Here is a 20,822-nt window from a genome sequence, read left to right on the forward strand (position 1 = left end):
ATTTCAAATACAGAGAAAGACTCCTTGTGAATAGTCAAAATTAATCTGGCGTAGTCAAAAGTAAACTGAGCACTTCAGAGTCTGCAGACGTTGGAAGTATTTGTCCTTTTAGTTTCTGGATGGACTATCAACCTTCAGAAGATTCTTAGCTTCTACAATGCCAGCCCTGGTGTCTTTTCTCTCAACCTGGACGAATTAGTTTTCTGTTAATGAATATTGTAGACTAGAGATAGCCAATCTTGGCAACTGACAGACCTATGGAATTCAACTCACTGAAGTCCCCAGCTACCATGTTGAAGTCCACCAGTCTTACAGTGGCTAAGAGCCCCTTGTTCTAGAACTTCTCTTACTTGAACCCAAGATGTCTCAAACACTTTTACCCAGACATGATCCTGCATACAATCTGCCGAAGTTGGACACCCCTGCGGTAAACTCTTCAACACCCAACGCAACCCAAGAAATGTATACCAGAGATGTCAAACTCGTACTGGAAAATCTAAGGGGCCGGACTGCGTTGCTGTGGCCTGTTCTACCCTATACGGAGAGGAAACATGCCAGCAGTTTGAGGAGTGGCATCCTCAAGCTGGCCATGCCCACCCAGTTGGCCACGCCTACCCAGTTGGCCACACCACCACCAGCCCCCCTGCATGGTCAACCACAGTCCTGATGCGTCCCTCAATTAAATTGAATTTGACACCCCTGATCAGGAGTGGGCTGCTATGGGTTCACCCAGGTTTGGGAGAACCCACAGCTAATGTTATAGCCAGTTTGGAGAACCTACAAATCCCACACCTGGCTGGCCATGCCCACCCCACCCTACTCCTCCCAGGAGTCTCCCCACGGCCCGTTTTGGATGTGAGGTAAGTGCAGGGCCGGTGCGGCGGCTCAGGGAGGGGGGAATGGGCCTCCTGGAACTTCAGTTTCTGTTTCAGGCCTCCAGAGGGCCTTCAGAGCCCGGGGGGATGTTTTCGCCCTCCCAGAGGTTTGAGGAAAGCCTCCGGAACCTGGGGAAGGCGAAAAGCCCCCCCACAATGGTGCAGGAGTCTGACTAGGCCACGCCCACCATGACCACGCCCACCCAGCAACCGGGCAGAGAATTTTTGAAGCCCCCCCCCCCCCCCCGCTTAAGACAATTTGAAATAAAAGCAGAAATTGAAAAGTCGTTTACTGGACTTTCCCAGATAATTAATGCTGCTTAAATTGTGGCTTATTATACTCGTTAGTGTAACTTGATTATTATTCTTGGATTTAGTAGAATTGCTTTTGGGTTGTTGATATTTCCAGATACAAAAGATTTTGGCTCTAGCTTATGACTCCCTCTCCTACCAAATCCTTAATTTTTAAATAATGCCGTTGCTTTGGTTGGCCAGGAAATTATTTGTTCTTATGCTGAAGGCTGGGATAAGCATTTTTGCCTCCCCAGCTGCTAACACTATTTCTTCTGTTTTTTAAACTAACCAGGGCAGATGAAAGCAAACAGCGTCCATTAAATGCTGCTAAATCAATGTCATTGTACACAAAAGCATTCAGAAGCGAAGCTGACAATCACATTAATAGCAGATACACTCATTATGATCAATACTTTATGATGAGGGTGAGCAGCGACTAAATTTTGAATGAGAAACTTGTTAACAGAGAGCAGATCGAGCAGAGGGAGCAAAAGAAAACCACTTAGGCTGGTTCATGAGTTTAGCACACGGTTAAGACGTTCTTTAAATATTTAAATGAAAGTTTTATCATTGAAACGCACCGTGCCCTGAATGCATCGTTTTTGAGTACCTTCAGATTAAATGGCCGTGGTGATCCCAAACTTTCAAGTCCAAACCTCGGTGAGAAAATACAATATGTGGAGAACGTTTTCAGTGTGGCTTAGTAGCACAGCAGGCAAAGAAGCCCTTACTCAAACAAGCAACCGTTAGTAAAATGTGCTAACCCCAGGGATATCTCTGCATAAAAAGATCCTTCGCATCCGGTATTAATTTTGTGGTAGAACAGGTCATTTTAATATTCTAATCATGCAGAGCAGTGATGGCTAATCTTTTTGTCGTTGCATGCTGAAAGCAACACACACACACACACACACACACACACACACACGTGTGTGTGTGTGTGTGCCCCCACACCCCATTTTGGGCCTGGAAGGCCTCCTACACCAACCTGGAAGCCAAAATAGGGTGCGAGGGCGCTGCATGAGGTCCCAAAGTGCAATGTGATGCATCTCCTGCATGCGTGGCAGAGACCCAAAGACCAGCTGGCCGGCAGGAGGCTGGGTGCTGGGCTGGGGCATCGGCTGGTGTGCCCCCAGAGAGGGCTCTGCATTCCACCGGTGGCACGCGTGCCATAGGTTGATTATCACGGATGTAGAGTTTTTTCAATTCTCCAAGATGTGTTTTCAATAAATCGGCAAGCATTTTTTTAAATGGCAGCATAAAATCAGGAGGGAACAATTAAGAGGTCAGGAGGGAAATTGCGGTAGTTGTGTGTCCCAAAATTCAGATGTAATCATTCACTTCTTTCCTACCTTGGATTCACAAAACTGGGATGGGGCTGGGATGTCAACCCTTCAAGGTAGACTGTGTCAGAAAATAGACTCATCTGGAATTCTACTTTATGGTTATAATCTGTAAGAGTGTTGGTTAACCTTGCCAATTTGAAGATGTGTGGACTTCAACTCCCACAATTCCCCAGCAAATGAAAGCATATACCTGAGCAAAAAAATTTTTTACCACCGAACTGGTAGTAATGGTGTCCGGAACCCACCCCTGAGTTTGGTGGTTCGAATCCCTAGCACCGCGTGACGGAGTGAGCTCCTGTTATTTGCCCCAGCTTCTGCCAACGTAGCCGTTCGAAAGCACGTAAAAATGCAAGTAGAAAAATAGGAACCCCCTTTGGCGGGAAGGTAACAGTGTTCCATGTGCCTTCGGCGTTGAGTCATGCCGGCCACATGACCATGGAGACGTCTTCAGACATCACTAGCTCTTCGGCTTTTAAATGAAGATGAGCACCAAACGCTAGAGTTGGTAACAACTAGCACATATTTATTATTTATTTATTTCTTTGGATTTATAAACCGCCCCCTCTCCCAAAAAGGGACTTGGGGCGGTGTACAGTCAATGAAACACAGATAAAATACATAAATAACAATATAAATAATATATAAACAATTAAATACTTGAGCATTTGAGTGCGAGGAGAACCTTTACCTAAGAAGGACTGGGCCGGCCTATCTACCAAACAAAAGACCTTTAGCTCCAGGGTGATCAGATTAAGACATGACCCTCCAGGACATAATAGGATTATCTAGCAGCAGAGCTCACTTCATTGCAAAATCACCTAGGGTCATTGCATCAGCACAAGGTTCAACCAAACTTCTGAGATAACCTACAGGGTTAGCTATGATCCCTACAACAATCAATAGAATACATGTCCTTGCACAGGAATAGGAAGCTCAAGGGCACGGCCCAAGAGAAGGTATAAATAACCCTAATCCTCAGCTGCACCACGACCATGTGCTTGGTGGTTCTGTTCACCATTAAACCCTCTTTCCAATCAGCCACCCTGTTTCCAGTGTCTTTGTCCCTGCTTGGAACTGAACCTGATGGATATTTTCTTCCAACAATTTCAACAGGTGCAAGATTCCCCCTTCCCTGTTTGTTTTTTTGGAAAGGAACCAACATGACGGTTCTGTTCGGTCCTTCGCTTTCAGTTTGGCCACTTCTGAATCTTCAACCACAGGTTTGCGCGCGATAACATTTCTCTTTTAGGAGAAAGCTATTCTCAAAGGGTGATTTGCAGAAAAACAAGGCCCGGAGTCCATAATTAAAGTAGTATCTATCCAGGCAGATGCTTTAGCTGGCGGTGTTATCGCGCCATGCTAACATGAAGCTCATAAAATCTACAGCCAATGGCTTTGACAAAACAGCCCGGGTAATTTGTCATCTCATTTTGATCCAGAGACATGTTCATAGTCTATTGCCAAGTGGATAGAGAGGCCCAGGAACTATCAGGCGGCCCCCAGAGGAACTGACAGTTATCCAAATGGAACAAGGTGGCTGATTGTGTTCTTTGACAGACAAAAAAAAGCTAGACTCAATATCTCGTGAGAAGCAGTGCTATAGCTGTTTCGGGAAATAAGTGAAAAATATCCTTTTCACAGTCCCTCCCTCCTCTGGTCTCTTTAAGGCAGCCCTGTCTCTCAAAGTAGCATTTCTGTTTTCCCCTCTCAGCCCATCCCATTTATTTATTTTTATTATTATTATTATTTCCTATCCTTGTGTCAGGTTTCCGAAAGATGCCCTAATTGATTCATGAGCCTCGAGCCAAGTTTCAAAAGAAAACCAGTCATGTATTAGGAACACCATTTCGGCAATACCTCATTGCAGTCAGATCTAAGCCTCATTTGAATTATGGCTGAACTTTACCCCTGTTCCTCCCCTCCCCTCAGTCTGTGTCATAAATCACATTCTCCAACGAGGTGCACCCCTCACAAGCCTGCCGTAGTAATCTGAGATCTAGCCGGAGGTATGTGCGGAATGCGCTCCCCTCCCTTTTCTCACCATGGCAACTTTATGAGTTGACATCCACCTTTATTAGTTTTACAAAGGTAGCGAACATATCCGGCGTAACCTTCCTCTTCCTCTTTTCCCCACAACAACCACAACCTTGTGAGGTGGGTTGGGCTGACAGAGGCCCAAAGTCACCCAGAAGGAGTTCATGGCTAAGACGGGACTTGAACTCATGGCCTCCCGCTTTCTAGCCTGGTGCATTAACACTAAACCCAAATTAACTCTCAATGCAGATAATATGCAGATAGTGATCTGCCTTTGTAAAAGGGAAATGCTTCAAGTCCTTATAGTTTCATATTCACTTCATTCTTTTCCAATTCTTAATCATTTTACACGGATATTGTCCATCACGATTCATTCAAAATGGTCAACTCTCTGCTTCTTTAGCAAAAGAACACTTCCAAGACTGGAAGTTTTTAAGAAGGTGTCGGATAAGCCTCTGTCTGAAATGGTGTAGGGTTTCCTGCCTAAGCAGAGGGTTAGACTAGAAGACCCCCAAGGTCCCTTCCAAATCTATTATTCTTTATAAAAGCTTCATTGCCCCATGCCCTAGAGCTGATGGTGAACCTGATGCGTGCTGGAAGAGGCATGCAGAGTCATCTCTCTGGGAACAGGAGTCGTTGCTCTGCTGGGTTCCGGGGTGCTGGCCAGCTGGTCTTCATGCACGCGGGAGTACTGGAAACTGGAAGAGCAGTTGCCCAGGGCGCATGCGCACGCCAGGAATATGATATTCTGGTTTCCGGCACATGCATGCACACTGGCCAGCTGGTCTTCATGCATGTATGCATGCCAGAAACCAGAAGACGAGGTGGCTGGCACGCATGCGGACCACGGAAACCAGAAGATCATCTTCCCGGCAGGTGCTCTTACACTTTCCGGCATGTGCATGCACACCGACCAGTTGGTCTTCACACACGCATGTGTGCCGGAAACTGGAGGACCAGGTGGCCAATGCACATGTGCGCGCCGGAAATCAAAAGATCATCTTCCCGGCATGCCCATGCGCAAGTGCACCAGGCAGTTGCTCTTCTAGTTTCCGGCACACGCTCCCGTTTCAGCACTCAGTGCCAAAAGGTTCGCCAACACCACCCTAGAGTAATGGAAAGATCTAACTGTATCTCACCGCACCCTACAATTAGTAAGATATAAAATCTAATCTTCCTAGGTTTCATGTCATCTGTTTACATTAAAATTATTTTTCAATTCACACTGCTAATTGCTTTCGACTCTGCAAAAGCTCCTCAAGTATCAGCGTAGTACAGCAAGTCCCTTAACGGTTGGGAAATTTAAAAAACAAAAAACCAAATTAAATATCTAAGCATCCACTCCCAAATTTCCACTCATGGGAACAATCCACTTAATGATATTCCCACATGCGCCTCAAAATTCTCCTGGGTAAGCCTTAAACTTGCCAGGAACTATTAAGGCAATTATGATATTTCTGTAGTAATTAAATTGTATGATGTTAAGGTTTCGGACTCGTTGTTAGGCAGGGCCAGCTAGTCATCTACAAATGCCAGACAAAAACAATCAAGATCACTCGTAGTTTCCAGTTTAAATGATTTACTGCTCAAGCATATACACAAGAATCCGTACAACTAACAGTTAGCATTAAATTGGCAATAGATAAAAGTCAATGGAATTCAAGAGGGGGTGGGTGTTGGATGTGGAGCATTTGTGGATACATAACAACTCCAGACTACATCCTCTCTTGATGCCAACCTCAGCCTCTGCCTGTTCTTCTCTCATAGTAAATGTTCCTTTACATTGGAAGCTGCTCGGTTTACATTTCTAATGCTCAAATGTCCTTACTTGGCTGCCTCTCTCTTGGGAGACTTTGCTATCTCAGATTTCGAATAGAATGGAATACAATGGAATGGAATGGAATAGAATAGAATAGAATAGAATAGAATAGAATAGAATAGAATAGAATAGAATAGGGCAGGGCAGGGCAGGGCAGGGCAGGGAAGGGAAGGGAAGGGAAGGGCAGGGCGGGGCAGGATAGAGCAGAGAGCCCGTTGCTAAAATATTTGAAGCCTGCCCCTCATTATGTTCAAGTACATAATTGTAGCAAACCACAAGAATATATTGATATTTACTCCACCTTCTGAACCATCAAGATGTGATGGATTATGGTCCCTTTTTTTTTGCCAAGATCTCTCCTAATGCATCACTTTCCACTCTGGTTCTGTTCCAATTTCTATAATATGATCCACTCTCTGGCTCTGCTCCCTAAGGCAATATTTTTGAACTCAAGAGATGTTGACTCTCTACGGAGAAGCATTTAGAAACAGGTCAGGATTGATGAATTAAACCAGGGGGAAAATATATTAAGAGAGTTGGAAGATATGCTTGAAATGGAGGCAGGAGCCTGGGTAGAAATTTTAAAAATTAGGCAGTGGAAGAAGGTAGAAGTGGGAGGAATACTTAGACTGGACATCCAAGAAATAGACATAGACGGAGATTTAAGAGAGGAATTTGGAGGCAAGTAAAAAAAAAAAGCATAGCAATTAAACTATTGAAGCGGGAAAGAGACGATGGATAGATGATTTTATTGTTTATTGTTCGCTTTTCCTTTTTCCTCTCTTTCTTTTAAAGCATAGCAATTAAGGTATGAATCAGGCAAGAGATGATGTGGATAATTTTTCTTTTTTGTTATTGTTTTGAGTTTCTTTTCCCTCTCTCTCTATTATTTCTCTCTCTTTTTTTTTTTTAGGCAGATGACACGATTAGATGTTAGACAGGAAAGAAGGAAAAGGTTTCTCAATAAAGGGTGACATGATTAAAAACTAGAACAAGTGATAGAAATAAGGGGAATATTAATGTATACATCTTATACAATGAAAGTAATCATGGGAATATGTGGAATAATTGAATAGTGATAGATTGCAACCTAATATAAATGTGTATTGTTATTAGACATACATACGTTGATTGAATGTAATAATTATGTTTAATTTGATTAGTTTCATTTGGATTCGTGCCAGGCTGTTCGTGCGTTGATTTGACATTTTCATTAAAAAAAATTTAATAAAACTTTTTTTAAAAAAATAGAAACAGGTCATGTTATATTCTGAGATAAAAAGTCGGTGTTTTGGATGGGCTGGAAATTCTTCTGAAATAGGATAAGCATTTCTTTCCGGGAAGCATAGACCAGTGACAAAGCAGATCCAAATGACAGTAAATCAAATTAGTGGCACTTCTCCAGGGTGTGTTTAAAGAGAAAACAATTTTCAATCTTAAAAGTTAGGATGGCTGGGGAAAATATGACTGGATCCTTCTCAGGAAGATAGGCAGTCCTCGAGTTGCAACAGTTTTGTTTAGTGACCAAAGCTACAACGACGCTGAAAAAAGTGGTGTACGACCATCATTCACACTTATGACCATTGTAGCGTCTCCTTGGTCGTGTGATCAAAATCCACATGCTTGGCAACTGACTGATATTTATGGGAGTTGCAGTGTCCTGAGGTTCCTCTTTGCAACCTTCTGGCAGAGTTAAAGGGGAAGTCAGATTCACTTAATGACCATGTTGCTAACTTAACACCTGCAGCGATTCCCTTAACAGCTGGGGCAAGGCAGGTTGTTAAATGGGGCAAAAATAAAAGAAGGGAGGAAGGAAAGATTGGAAGAAATACCCATCTGGTTCAGTTCCAAGCCAGGATAAAGATACTGGAAACATGGTTGAGGCTGATTGGAAAGATGGTTTAATGGTGAACAGAACCACAAAGCACATGGTTCTCTCACATGGCGTTGAAAGTGAGGGGTTTTTATACCTTCTCTTGGGCTTTGCACTTGAGCTTCCTGTTCCTGTGCAAGAACATATATTCTATTGGCCGTTGTCAGATTCCTATGGGGTCATCTTTGCCTCAGCTCCCAGGTTTGGTTGAAGTTTCCTGGGAGATGCAATGTCCTTAGGTTAGATTGCAATGCGGTGGGCTTTGTGTCTTCTGCTAAATGGTCCTACAATGTCCTGAACTTTCCTGTCCTTAATAATCAGGTTATTGAGTGGATGCACTCCTCCGAAAATAAGACCTCCCCAAAAATATTGCAACACAGCAGCAGCCATGAGGTGACCACGCTCGCCTCCTCCTGCACCTCAAAAATAATAAGACATCCCCGAAAATAAGGCCAATGCTTATGTTGGGGGTCAAAAGAAAATAATACCCCGTCTTATTTTTGGGGAAATACAGTAATAGTCTGCCTTTTTAAATATTTATCAAGATATTTCATTCTTCTAGTAGGGCTGGTTTCTCAAGGAAGGAAGGAAGGAAGGAAGGAAGGAAGGAAGGAAGGAAGGAAGGAAGGAAGGAAGGAAGGGTCAACCATTTGTAAATAATGAAACTTTCCCTTAAACTTTTTATTGAGAGTGTTCCAATATTACAATTTTATCTCATATGCATTCTCTTTACCCTTCCAGGGGTGATAGATTGGGTGTCAAACAGAGCCCATGTTTCATTGCTTTTATGATATCTCGCTGTTGAACACTGCTGAGAGATTAACAGGAGTTTGGATTGAGTATCGACGGACAAAAGGTTTGTCTCCTGTGCCGTGCAGTGAACAGACAGGCAACTACAAGGCAAAAATATGAGCTCTCCCACCTCCCCTTTTCAAAGCAAACTTGGGGCCCATTTTTCTGCTCCATTTCCACCTCTAATCGCTCACACATAAGCCATCTCATAGGTTTCTTTTTCTCCAGACAGCATCCCCAATCTGTGAGGAAACCCAGAATAGGTCTTTGGTATTTGGAAGCTGTTATCTCACCCTTCTCAAGGGCAGCTTGCTAGCTTCTGTTCGGTTTATCGGTGAAATAAATATCAGCTTTGCAAAAAATACCAGGGGCTTAATTAGCAAACCTGTCACCGATGAGGCCAGATTGGAGCATATATGAAGAATCAGCTGTCTCTTGCTAAAACTGGTGGGATACTGCTCTTCCTAGTATCAACATAGTAAACTGACAATTTCCAGTCCTGTAGATCAGCATGTCTCTGGTTTTCTTAAACACAAATCCATTACAAACCCAACCATTTTTATGAATACTGTCAATTTTAACTGTTTCTTACATCCTGGACATAAATTGTTTCAACTCCTATCCTCAAAAGAATTCTATAGAGCACTACACACCAGAACAACTAGACACAAGGACAGTTTTCCCCCCAAAGGTCATCACTCTGCTAAACAAATAATCCCACAATACTGTCAAATTATCTACTAAGACTGTATTACTATTATTCTTCTCTTCCTTCTTAGTACCTATCTCTTTCCACTTATGACTATAACCATGTTGCTTGTGTCTTTAAAATGTGCATTGTTTTATTTGTTTCCTAGTATAATTTGATTGCTTATTAGTAACCTATGACTATCACTAAGTGTTGTATCTTATGATTCTTGGTGAATATATTCTATTCCATTTTTCTTTATGTACGCTGAGAATATATTCACCAAAGACAAACTCCTTGTGTGCCCAATCACACTTGGCCATTCACATTCATATTCTATTCTATTCTCATTCTCATTCCCTATTCCATTCCATTCCATTTCTTATTCTATTCTATTCTCATTCCATTCCATTCTCCCTCATTCTATTCCTATTCCTATTCCCTGTTCTATTCTATTCTATTCTCATTCCATTCCTTATTCTATTCTGTTCTGTTTTGTTCTATTCTTTTCTCATTCCATTTCTTATTCTATTCTCATTCCATTTCTTATTCTATTCTCATTCCATTCCTTATTCTATTCTGTTCTGTTCTGTTTTGTTCTTTTCTATTCTATTCTCATTCCATTTCTATTCTATTCTCATTCCATTTCTTATTCTATTCTCATTCCATTCCTTATTCTATTCTGTTCTGTTTTGTTCTATTCTATTCTATTCTCATTCCATTTCTATTCTATTCTCATTTCATTTCTTATTCTATTCTCAATCCATTTCTTATTCTATTCTATTCTATTCTACCCTACCCTACCCTACCCTACCCTACTCTATTCTATTCTATTCTATTCTATTCTATTCTATTCTCAGTGTTGGCAACAGAGGTATTTCAAAGTACCCTTAAAGGACATCGTCATTCAGTTGGTGCAGTTATAGGGTGCATGCATCTAACAAAATGTGATTACAAAAGGAAAAGGACAAATTGCATCTGGAAAAATATATTGTTCCTGTTCCTATTTTGCTATTTTCCCCCTAACAGAAAAAGTCCTGTGAGCCATGTGTAATCTGTCCTTCGGCCTGTACTTGCTAAACAGCTAGTCCTCAACTTGCAACAGTTCATGTAGGGACCGTCCGAAGTTACGACAGCCCTGAAAAAAAGACCATTTGTCACACTTACGACCATTGAAGCATCCTCATGGTCACATGATCAAAATTCGGAACGCTTGACAGCTGACTCACATTTATGACGGTTGCAGTGTTCTGGAGTCACGTGATCAACTTTGCCGACCTTCTTACAAGCCAAGTCAATGGGGAAGCCGGATTCACTTAACAACCGTGTTGCTAACTTAACAACTGCAGTGATTCACTTAACAGCAGTGGCGAGAAAGGTCGTAAAAATGGGTCAAAACTCACTTCGCAAATGTCTCGCTTGGCAACATAAATTTTGGGCTCAGTTCGCAGGCGTAAGACGAGATTTACTTGTGTTATGTAGTGAAATATAATCCCAAAGCGCTAAGTTAAAAACAAACTATATTTCCCCCCACCGCCCCATGTGTCAAAGTGCTTCTGAATTCTAAATAAGTACATGTTCTACTTCCCAAACTGAACATGGAAAACAAATGCAGAATGTGAATTCCTGACAAGACAGGAAATTGTAAGCGTCAGTCAGTTATATGCGCACAATTCTACAACAACATATGTAACAACAAGGTGATAATACGCATTTCTTGCTTTTTTCTGTTCTTTTTTCCTTTCTTTTTGCAAACCAAATTTTATCAAACCGCTCAGCTGCCCAGAATCCCTCTACAGAGAGTCAATAAAACTGTTCAAAAGAGCTTTTGATTGCTTTATGTACATTTTGTTGGATTTCAGCCAAAGCAACCACTTCATATTTGGCAGCGCAATTGTGTTGCGAATATTTCCTTCCCAAATTCAAAGGGAACAGTTGGTAGGAATTCACCCTGAAGCATATTTACTTTCAAGCAAATTTATTCGGCGTCCTTAATTTCATGAGAGCGTAATTGGCTCAAGTATATCCTGAACTTTAGAGAGAGAGAGAGAGAGAGAGAGAGAGAGAGAGGGAGAGAGGGAGAGAGAGAGAGAGAGAGACTTTGTTCTGTCCAGTGACAACTATTATTTGACTGTGTAAATCTCTTCTATAGATAAAATGCCTTGAGATTTATTTAGTTTTTTCCCTGAACGCCATCACTCTGCCAAACAAATAATTCCCTCACCGCTGTCAAACTATTCATTAAGGCTGCATTACTATTACTATTAGTCTTCTCATCGTTCCTATCACCCATCTCCTCCCACTTATGACTGCAGGACCGTAACTTTGTTCCTTGTATCCTTACAATTTATATTGATATTGATTGCTTCCTGATTGCTTATTTGTACCCTATGACTATCACTTAGTGTTGTACCTTATGATTCTTGATGAATGTATCTGACATAACTCTTCTACTCGGGTACAACTGCCTCCTCAGAAGTAACTCTTCTACTTGGGTGCAACTGCTTCCTCAGAAGTAACTCTTCTACTTGGGTACAACTGCCTACTCTGACGTAACTCTTCTACTCGGGTACAACTGCCTCCTCAGAAGTAACTCTTCTACTCGGGTACAACTGCCTACTCTGACGTAACTCTTCTACTTGGGTGCAACTGCCTCCTCAGAAGTAACTCATCTGTGTGTTCCAGCATAACTCTGGAATGCCTGGGCCGCTGAAATGAAAAGGAATGAATTATAACTATAGTGTCAAATCACTGTACTTTTCACAGTGATAGTGTGCATTTTGGATTCCAGTTTGTGTGTCTGTCTGTGTGTGTGTGTCTGTATGTGTGTGTGTTACTTTGATTTGACACTATAGATATAATTCATTCCTTTTCCTGTCTAATACAGGATTAGCATAAATAAATACCCGGGCAACTCGGAGGTTATCAGCTAGTCATATTATAAAAATCTTCACGAAATAAAGTTTCCAAGAGCTTTTTGCATTAACACTGTCAAGTTCCATATAAGTTAAATCCTCATCGTATTGGCTTCACAGTCCATTGAGTACCTGAATAATGGTTAACCGCACTCTGTTATATTATTTGCACCCACAATAGATAACCTTCTCCTTCTCCTTACATTTCTTAAATGAAAATTTTCCAGTTCTCGAAAGCGAAATCAATGCTGCAAATTGATTTTTCTCACTGGTCACGGTTGAATCGGGCTTGTAATTTCATTTGACTGTTTAAGAAACCTACAAATTGGTCCACTTAAAACTACCACAGGAAGCAGCATCTTATACAGAGGTACATTTGCTAATTCTTGATATGGGCAATCCTCAACCTATGACCACAATTTACCCCGAAATTAATGTGGGTTAAGTGAGAAATTTGTTAAGGGAATTACATCTCTTTTTATCACTTTTCTTGCCATAACCGTTAAGTGAACTGCTGCAGTTTGATGAGTTAGTAACCTGGTTATTAAATTAATCTGGCTTCCTCATTGACCACTTGCCAGTGTTGTAGCCCGCCAGCAGTCAGCAGAGCTGGCAGCAGATTCAGACAGTGAGGAGGGTTGGGGAGGAACATGGGCCAGTCCTGGAGTCTGGGGAAGGCTCTGAGGAGGGCTCTGTGTCGGAGGCAGAGAAGGGGCCAGAGCCGTCTGACAGTTATCAACTGCCTTCAGAGTCAGACATCAGTGGGGCAGAAGAATAGCTGGAGCCAATGTGTGCATGCACAGAGTTGCCAGGAGAAGGGAACAGTTCAGGACAAGGGCCAACTCGGGAGTAAAACCACAGGTGGACGGTGAATGGCCCCTCCCATAGGGAATAAAGAGGAGCGAAAGGGGAGTGGAGTTTGCAGGAGACAATTACTTCAATTCATTCGGGTGAAGATCTGTTCCTGACTTCTTGCCAAGGAATTGCTGCTACAGCATGGAGTTTGGAAGATATCGGCCTGGCAGCTCTCCAAGCCTGATAAAGGTCTGCAGTTGTGAAATCTCTTGAAAGACTGTTGGCTGGGAGAGGAATTCACTTTATACTAAATAAAAGGGGTTTTATCCGGACGAGGAGTCGGCTTCATGATCTTGGGAAGCCCAGGTCAGAACAGTCAGAAAGTCACAAAAGGGAATCCAAGGGACACTGTGACGGTCATAAATCCATGACAGCTGGCAAGCATTTGAATTTTGATCCCATGACCTTGGGGATGTTGCAAAGCTCGTAACTGAAAAACGGTCATAAGTCACTTTTTTAGTGCTGTTGTAACTTTGTATGTTCACCAAATGAACAGTTGTACCTGTACATATATTACCTTCTACAGTCCTCCTGCCATAAAATAACTGTCAGGCACAAAAGATAAGTTCCTCGCACATGAATTAAACTGACTTAATGCTAAATTAGCCTATGCACAAGAATCTTCTCAATTCGTGGTCAGCATCTGCTTGAAGTTAGGTAAAAATCAATGGAATTCAAAGGAGGTTGGACTTACTGTATTTTTGGAACCATAAGACGCACCAAGATTTTGAAGAGGTAAATTTTAAAAAAAATGTTTTTGCACTCTGCAGACCTCCCAATTCCTCTGCATACCTCATTTTTTGTGAAAAACGGAGCATGCAGAGAGTTTGAGAGGCCTGCAAAGTGCTCCTGGGGGCTGCCCCCCACCAAATAATGAACAAAAAATGGCCCATTTGTTTGCAAAAACAGGCCCTTTTTTTGCCAAAAACAGGGCATGCATTGGCGTTGGGAGGCTTGTAGAGTGAGCCTGGGGCTGGGGGGGGGGCCAAAAATGAGCAAAACATAGCCCATTTTTGCCCTCCCCAGCCCCCAGGAGCACTTTGCAGGCCTCCCAAACCCTCTGCATGTCCAGTTTTGCAAAGGGGGTCGGGTTTCGGGATGCCAAAAATGCTGTATTCAGTGTATAAGATGCACCCAGATTTTTTCCTTCTTTTTTTGGGGGGGGGAAGGTGCGTCTTATACTCTGAAAAATACAGTAGTTCGCTTGTGACTATGTAGGGATTCTAGGCAGATCCCTCTTTTGACTCCACCCCAGATTTTCCCATTTCTTCTACTAACCTTCACCGTAACAATCATAGTAGCAGTTACTTACATAAAATTCACGCAGCCTGTTCCTGCAGGAGGGGCAATCCAAACGAAACTGAGATTTGTGGTTGGAAGGTGGCTGACGTGTGATGCAACCACACTGCACATGAACTGATTCCCAAATTGGTGATCAGACATTATTCCTACAAGGAAGAGACAAAATAAATATTCATGAATATTCATTCAACAGTTTCATTTTTATTTCTGCACAAGCATCCATCAACAATGAATAAGAAATTCAGTTGTGTTACACAGCATTCTATCGGTATCAGCGGTGAAATCTTTTTGCTACCAGTTCTGTGGGCATGCCTTGGTGGGCGTGGTGTGGCTTGGTGGGTGTGGCTTGGTGGGCATGGTGTGGCTTCATGGGCATGGCTTGTGGGTGTGGTGTGGCTTGGTGGGTGTGACAGGGGAAGGATACTGCAAAATCTCCATTCCACCCCCACTCCAGAGGAAGGATACTGCAAAATCTCCATTCCCTCCTCACTCCAGGGGAAGGATACTGCAAAATCTCCATTCCACCCCCACTCCAGGGGAAGGATACTGCAAAATCTCCATTCCCACCCCACTCCAGGGGAAGGATACTGCAAAATCTCCATTCCCTCCTCACTCCAGGGGAATGATACTGCAAAATCTCCATTCCCTCCTCACTCCAGGGGAAGGATACTGCAAAATCTCCATTCCACCCCCACTCCAGGGGAAGGATACTGCAAAATCTCCATTCCCACCCCACTCCAGGGGAAGGATACTGCAAAATCTCCATTCCCTCCTCACTCCAGGGGAAGGATACTGCAAAATCTCCATTCCCACCCCACTCCAGGGGAAGGATACTGCAAAATCTCCATTCCCTCCTCACTCCAGGGGAAGGATACTGCAAAATCTCCATTCCATCCCCACTCCAGGGGAAGGATACTGCAAAATCTCCATTCCCTCCTCACTCCAGGGGAAGGATACTGCAAAATCCCCATTCCCTCCCCACTCCAGGGGAAGGACACTGCAAAATCTCCATTCCATCTCCACTCCAGGGAAGGATACTGCAAAATCTCCATTCCATCCCCATTCCAGGGGAAGGATACTGCAAAATCTCCATTCCCTCCCCACTGCAGGGGAAGGATACTGCAAAATCTCCATTCCCACCCCACTCCAGGGGAAGGATACTGCAAAATCTCCATTCCCTCCTCACTCCAGGGGAAGGACACTGCAAAATCTCCATTCCATCCCCACTCCAGGGAAGGATACTGCAAAATCTCCATTCCCACCCCATTCCAGGGGAAAGATACTGCAAAATCTTCATTCCCATACTACTCTGGTGCCAGCCGATTCTCTAAACTAATCAAAATTTCTGCTACCGGTTCTCCAAACTACTCAAAATTTCCGCTACTTTCCAGTATTTCCGTTACTGTCAGAAACTGCTGGATTTCACCCCGATCTATATATACAGTATATATTTACCTTGAACATTAATATGAAATAACTTTACTCTTCGCCCTGAACTTCAAAAGTATATTTTCCTATATTCTCAGTGTACAGTATTTCTTTCACTGGGCTTTGAAATGTTAATTGGTTTTTTTAACCATTTAGTATTTATTTTAACCTTTGTTGTTCTGTTATTAATGCTTAAGATTATTTGACAGAGAAAAAGTTTCAGATAGAAATAGAACACTTAATATTATAAAGAAAGGTATGTACATATTTTAGTACATCAAAATACTTCATCTGTATTTTGGAAATTTATCCATATCCATCGGTGGGATCTAAAGTCAATTACCTCGTTGGAAGTAGCCCAGAACAATTTCCCAAGAATTATTTTTGGGTCTTCTCCAAAAAAATTTCTATGGAAATTATCAGTTATCTAGGTTATAGTTGTCCTAAAGGTGCTTTTTAAAAAAGCAACTGGATTTTCACAGAGCTGAAAAAGTTTCTTGGATGAGAAGCAAAATGTCTTCAAAGAAAATACAAGGAAGTCCAGTTGCCTCTTGAAAAAGCACCTTTGGGTCTTCCCCAACTTATTTCTGTTGCTTTTCTAAAAATGGAGGTCAAGCTCTTTGGAAGCTCTTAAAGTCTACCTCACACTTGAGGTCTTAGTGGGGGAAAAGGAAGGCTTCAAAAATCTACTGATAGACTGCCCTGACTGCTCCTTAGAAGGCCAGATCCTGAAGAGGAAACTCAAATCCTTTGGCCACCTAATGAGAAGGAAGGGCTCCCTGGAGAAGAGCCTCATGCTGGGAACGATGGAGGGCAAAAGAAGAAGGGGACGACAGAAAATGAGGTGGCTGGATGGAGTCACCAAAGCAGTCGGCCTGAGCTTAAATGGACTCCAGAGGATGGTAGAGGACAGGAAGGCCTGGAGGAACATTGTCCATGGGGTCGTGATGGATCGGACATGACTTCACAACCAACAGCAACAAATTCTATGGGTCTGGGAGTTGAAGTCCACAAGTCTTAAAGTTGCCAAGTTTGGACACCCCTGGGTTAGAATCAATAGATCATTTTTTTTCGCCTTATCCTCTACAAGGGTGGTGGTGGAATTTAATTAGTTCCATGCAGAACATATAATAGGCACTGCAATGCATCTTCAAATCTTATGGTTCCTATTTTGTCCCCCTTTTTTTAGTTAGAGAGATTTTAAATTACTTTAACGTGTGTAGCTTCTCACTCTATTATCACCATTGTATTATTCTTTGCAGTTCACTATTTTTTTTTAATCAACTGGTTTTTTTTTTGTGATATATAACATTTATTTTATTTCTTAGATTTTTAGACCGCCCCTCTCCCAAAAAGGGACTCGGGGCGGTGTACAGTCAATAATAAAAACATTCACAATAATTAAATACGTTTAAACTGCATTTAAGATACATTGGAGGAGGAAATAGACTGTGCTAAGAAATAAGTAATACTAATCTTAAAACATCATAAATAAAACCCCAACCCTAAAATAAAATAAATCCCTGGGAGGTACAACTAAGAAAGTGCCAGGCCAGCTGATTGAAATAGGTGAGTCTTTAACTTTTGACGGAAGGAACGGAGGTCGGTGGTAGTTCGAATGTCTGGGGGGAGGTCATTCCAGAGGGTTGGGCCCATCACAGAGAAGGATCTACTCCTAGGTGTCGCCCGCTGGCATTGACTAGCAGACGGCACCAGGAGGAGCCCCTCTCTGTGTGAGCGAATAGGTCGCAGGGACGTGTGTGGTAGGATGCGATCCTGCAGGTAACTAGGTCCACTGCCATGGAGCGCTTTAAAGATGGTAATCAATACCTTGAAACGCACCCGAAAGGCCACAGGTAGCCAGTGCAGCTCGCGCAGGAGAGGTGTTACGTGGGAGTAACGTGTACGTCCCATAATAGCCCGCGCGGCTGCGTTCTGAACTAGCTGCAGTCTCCGGATGCGTCCCAAGGGAAGCCCCATGTAGAGAGCATTGCAGTAGTCCAGGCGAGACGTCACCAGCGCATGAGTGACCGTGCGCAGGGCACTCCGGTCCAGTAGGGGGCGCAATTGGCGCACCAGGCGAACCTGGTGGAACGCCCCCCTTGCCACGGCTGCCACATGGTCCTCCATTGACAGCCGGGCATCAAGGAGGACGCCCAAATTGCGCGCCCGCTCCACAGGGGACAATTGTTCGCCCCCTATGGCCAGCGATGGAGTCAGCTGGCTGAACCGAGGTGCCGGTAACCACAGCCACTCGGTCTTGGAGGGGTTGAGTTTGAGTCTGTTGTCCCCCATCCAGACCCCGTAACATGTAAGTGGGAAAGAGTTTTCTTGAAGGACTGGTTGGGCAAAAAAAGTACAGAGGTGAAAAGAAAAACATCATTAAGGTAGAAGTTAATTGCACAAACTTTTACAGGTAGTCCTCGAGTTACGACGACAATCAAGCCCAAAATCTCTGTCGAGAAATTTGTTTTGCCCCATTTTACGACTTTTCTTGCCACATTGTGAATCCCTGCAGTTTTTTAAATTAGCAACTTGGTTGTTAAGTGAATCTGGCTTCCCGATTGAGTTTGCTTGTCAGAGGGTCACAAAAGGTGTTCCTGTAACCCCGGGATACTGCAACCGTCATAAATCTGAAGCAGTTGTCAAACATCTGAATGTAAATACAATACAATACAATAGCAGAGTTGGAAGGCACCTTGGAGGTCTTCTAGTCCAACCCCCTGCCTAAGCAGGAAACCCTATACCATTTCAGACAAATGGCTATCCAACATCTTCTTAAAGACTTCCAGTGTTGGGGCATTCACAACTTCTGGAGGCAACTTCTGTTCCACTGATTAATTGTTCTAACCGTCTGGAAATTTCTCCTCAGTTCTAAGTTGCTTCTCTCCTTGATTAGTTTCCCCCCATTGCTTCTTGTTGTGCCCTCAGGTGCCTTGGAGAATAGCTTGACTCCCTCTTCTTTGTGGCAGCCCCTGAGATATTGGAACAATGCTATCATGTCTCCTCTAGTCCTTCTTTTCATTAAACTAGACAGACTCAGTTCCTGCAACCGTTCTTCATATGTTTTAGTCTCCAGTCCCCTAATCATCTTCGTTGCTTTTCTCTGCACTCTTTCTAGAATCTCCACATCTTTTCTACAACGTGGCGACCAAAACTGAATGCTGTATTCCAAGTGTGGCCTTACCAAGGCATTATAAAGTGGTATTAACACTTCACGTGATCTTGATTCTATCCCTCTGTTGATGCAGCCTAGAACTGTGTTGGTTTTTTTGGCAGCTGCTGCACACGGCTGGCTCATATTTAAATGGTTGTCCACTAGGACTCCAAGATCCCTCTCACAGTTACTACTATTGAGGAAGGTACCACCTATACTGTATCTGTGCATTTCGTTTTTCTTGCCTAAATGTAGAACTTTACTCTTTTCACCATTGAATTTCATTTTATTAGATAGTGCCCAATGTTCAAGTTTATCAAGATCCTTCTATATCTTAAGCCTGTCTTCTGGAGTGTTGGCTATTCCTTCCAGCTTGATGTCATCTGCAAATTTGATGAGTTCCCCATTTATCCCCTCATCCATTGAAATCACATGACCATGGGGAAGCTGCCAACAGTGTGAAAAACGCTCATATATCACTTTTTCCCCAGTGCTAAACAAACTGTTGTAAGTTGAGGACTACCTATATGTTTATTCAGAATTGAGTCCCATTAAGAATTATTTTCTATCTAGAATTGCAGACTATAATGGCATAAAATAGGGACGTGGTGGCTCAGTGCCTAAGATGCTGAGCTTGTCGATCAGAAAGGTTGGCAGTTTGGCGGTTTGAATCCCTAGCACCGTGTAACGGAGTGAGCTCCCGTGACTTATCCCAGCTTCTGCCAACCTAGCAGTTCGAAAGCATGTGAAAATGCAAGTAGAAAAATAGGAACCACCTTTAGTGGGAAGGTAACAGCATTCTGTGCGCCTTTGGCGTTTAGTCATGCCGGCAACATGACCACGGAGACGTCTTCAGACAGCGCTGGCTCTTCGGCTTTGAAATGGAGATGAGCACCTCCCCCTAGAGTCGGGAACGACTAGCACATATGTGTGAGGGGAACTTTTACCTTTACCTTTAATGGCATAAAATATTTCTTTGTACGGGGAAAAACGGGGGGGGGGATTACAGCTACAATTTTTGGTTGAGCTCTAAGTAAAGCAGTATTTCCTGTAGACTTAGCATTCATGTAGACCTTGGAGATGAAAAAAAAACACACATCCAGGCAAGGCTTCTGTTTTCCACAGACCACTATGGAAAACAGATGGAAGTATCAACAAAAAAACAAACAAACCCAAAAGTAATTATGCTGCAGTTTCTCTAACCAACCATGGTTTATGATAAACATGCCACTGACAGGGGTTTGGTTCTGTCTCTCTCTTTTAATCATATGCTTGTCTTTTCCTTAAAAATGCTTGGAATATTCATGTAATTTAACACAGGAACAGCAAGGACTAAAGAAAAATGATTGGGTGTATCATTATTATTATTATTTTAAAAAATAGAATTTCTACGGATCTTTGTGTAATTTGGGGTAGAGACGAAATCTGCGGCAGCCAAGGCTCA

The 20,822-nt window shown here is 42.9% G+C and overlaps 1 protein-coding gene across 4 annotated transcripts in view; it reads right to left on the minus strand.

Moving 5' to 3' along the window:
• RELN (reelin) overlaps positions 1-20,822 on the minus strand; it is a 351,649-nt gene that overhangs the window by 248,895 nt on the left and 81,932 nt on the right. For all 4 annotated transcript variants that reach the window (XM_081957930.1, XM_081957928.1, XM_081957927.1 and 1 more), the window contains exon 3: positions 14,804-14,939. In XM_081957930.1, the coding sequence (XP_081814056.1) occupies positions 14,804-14,939 (136 nt within the window). The remainder of the gene's footprint in view (positions 1-14,803; positions 14,940-20,822) is intronic.

The sequence above is a fragment of the Natrix helvetica genome (genome assembly GCF_964273705.1).
Source record: "Natrix helvetica genome assembly, chromosome: 6".
NCBI classification, from domain to species: Eukaryota; Metazoa; Chordata; class Lepidosauria; order Squamata; family Natricidae; genus Natrix; species Natrix helvetica.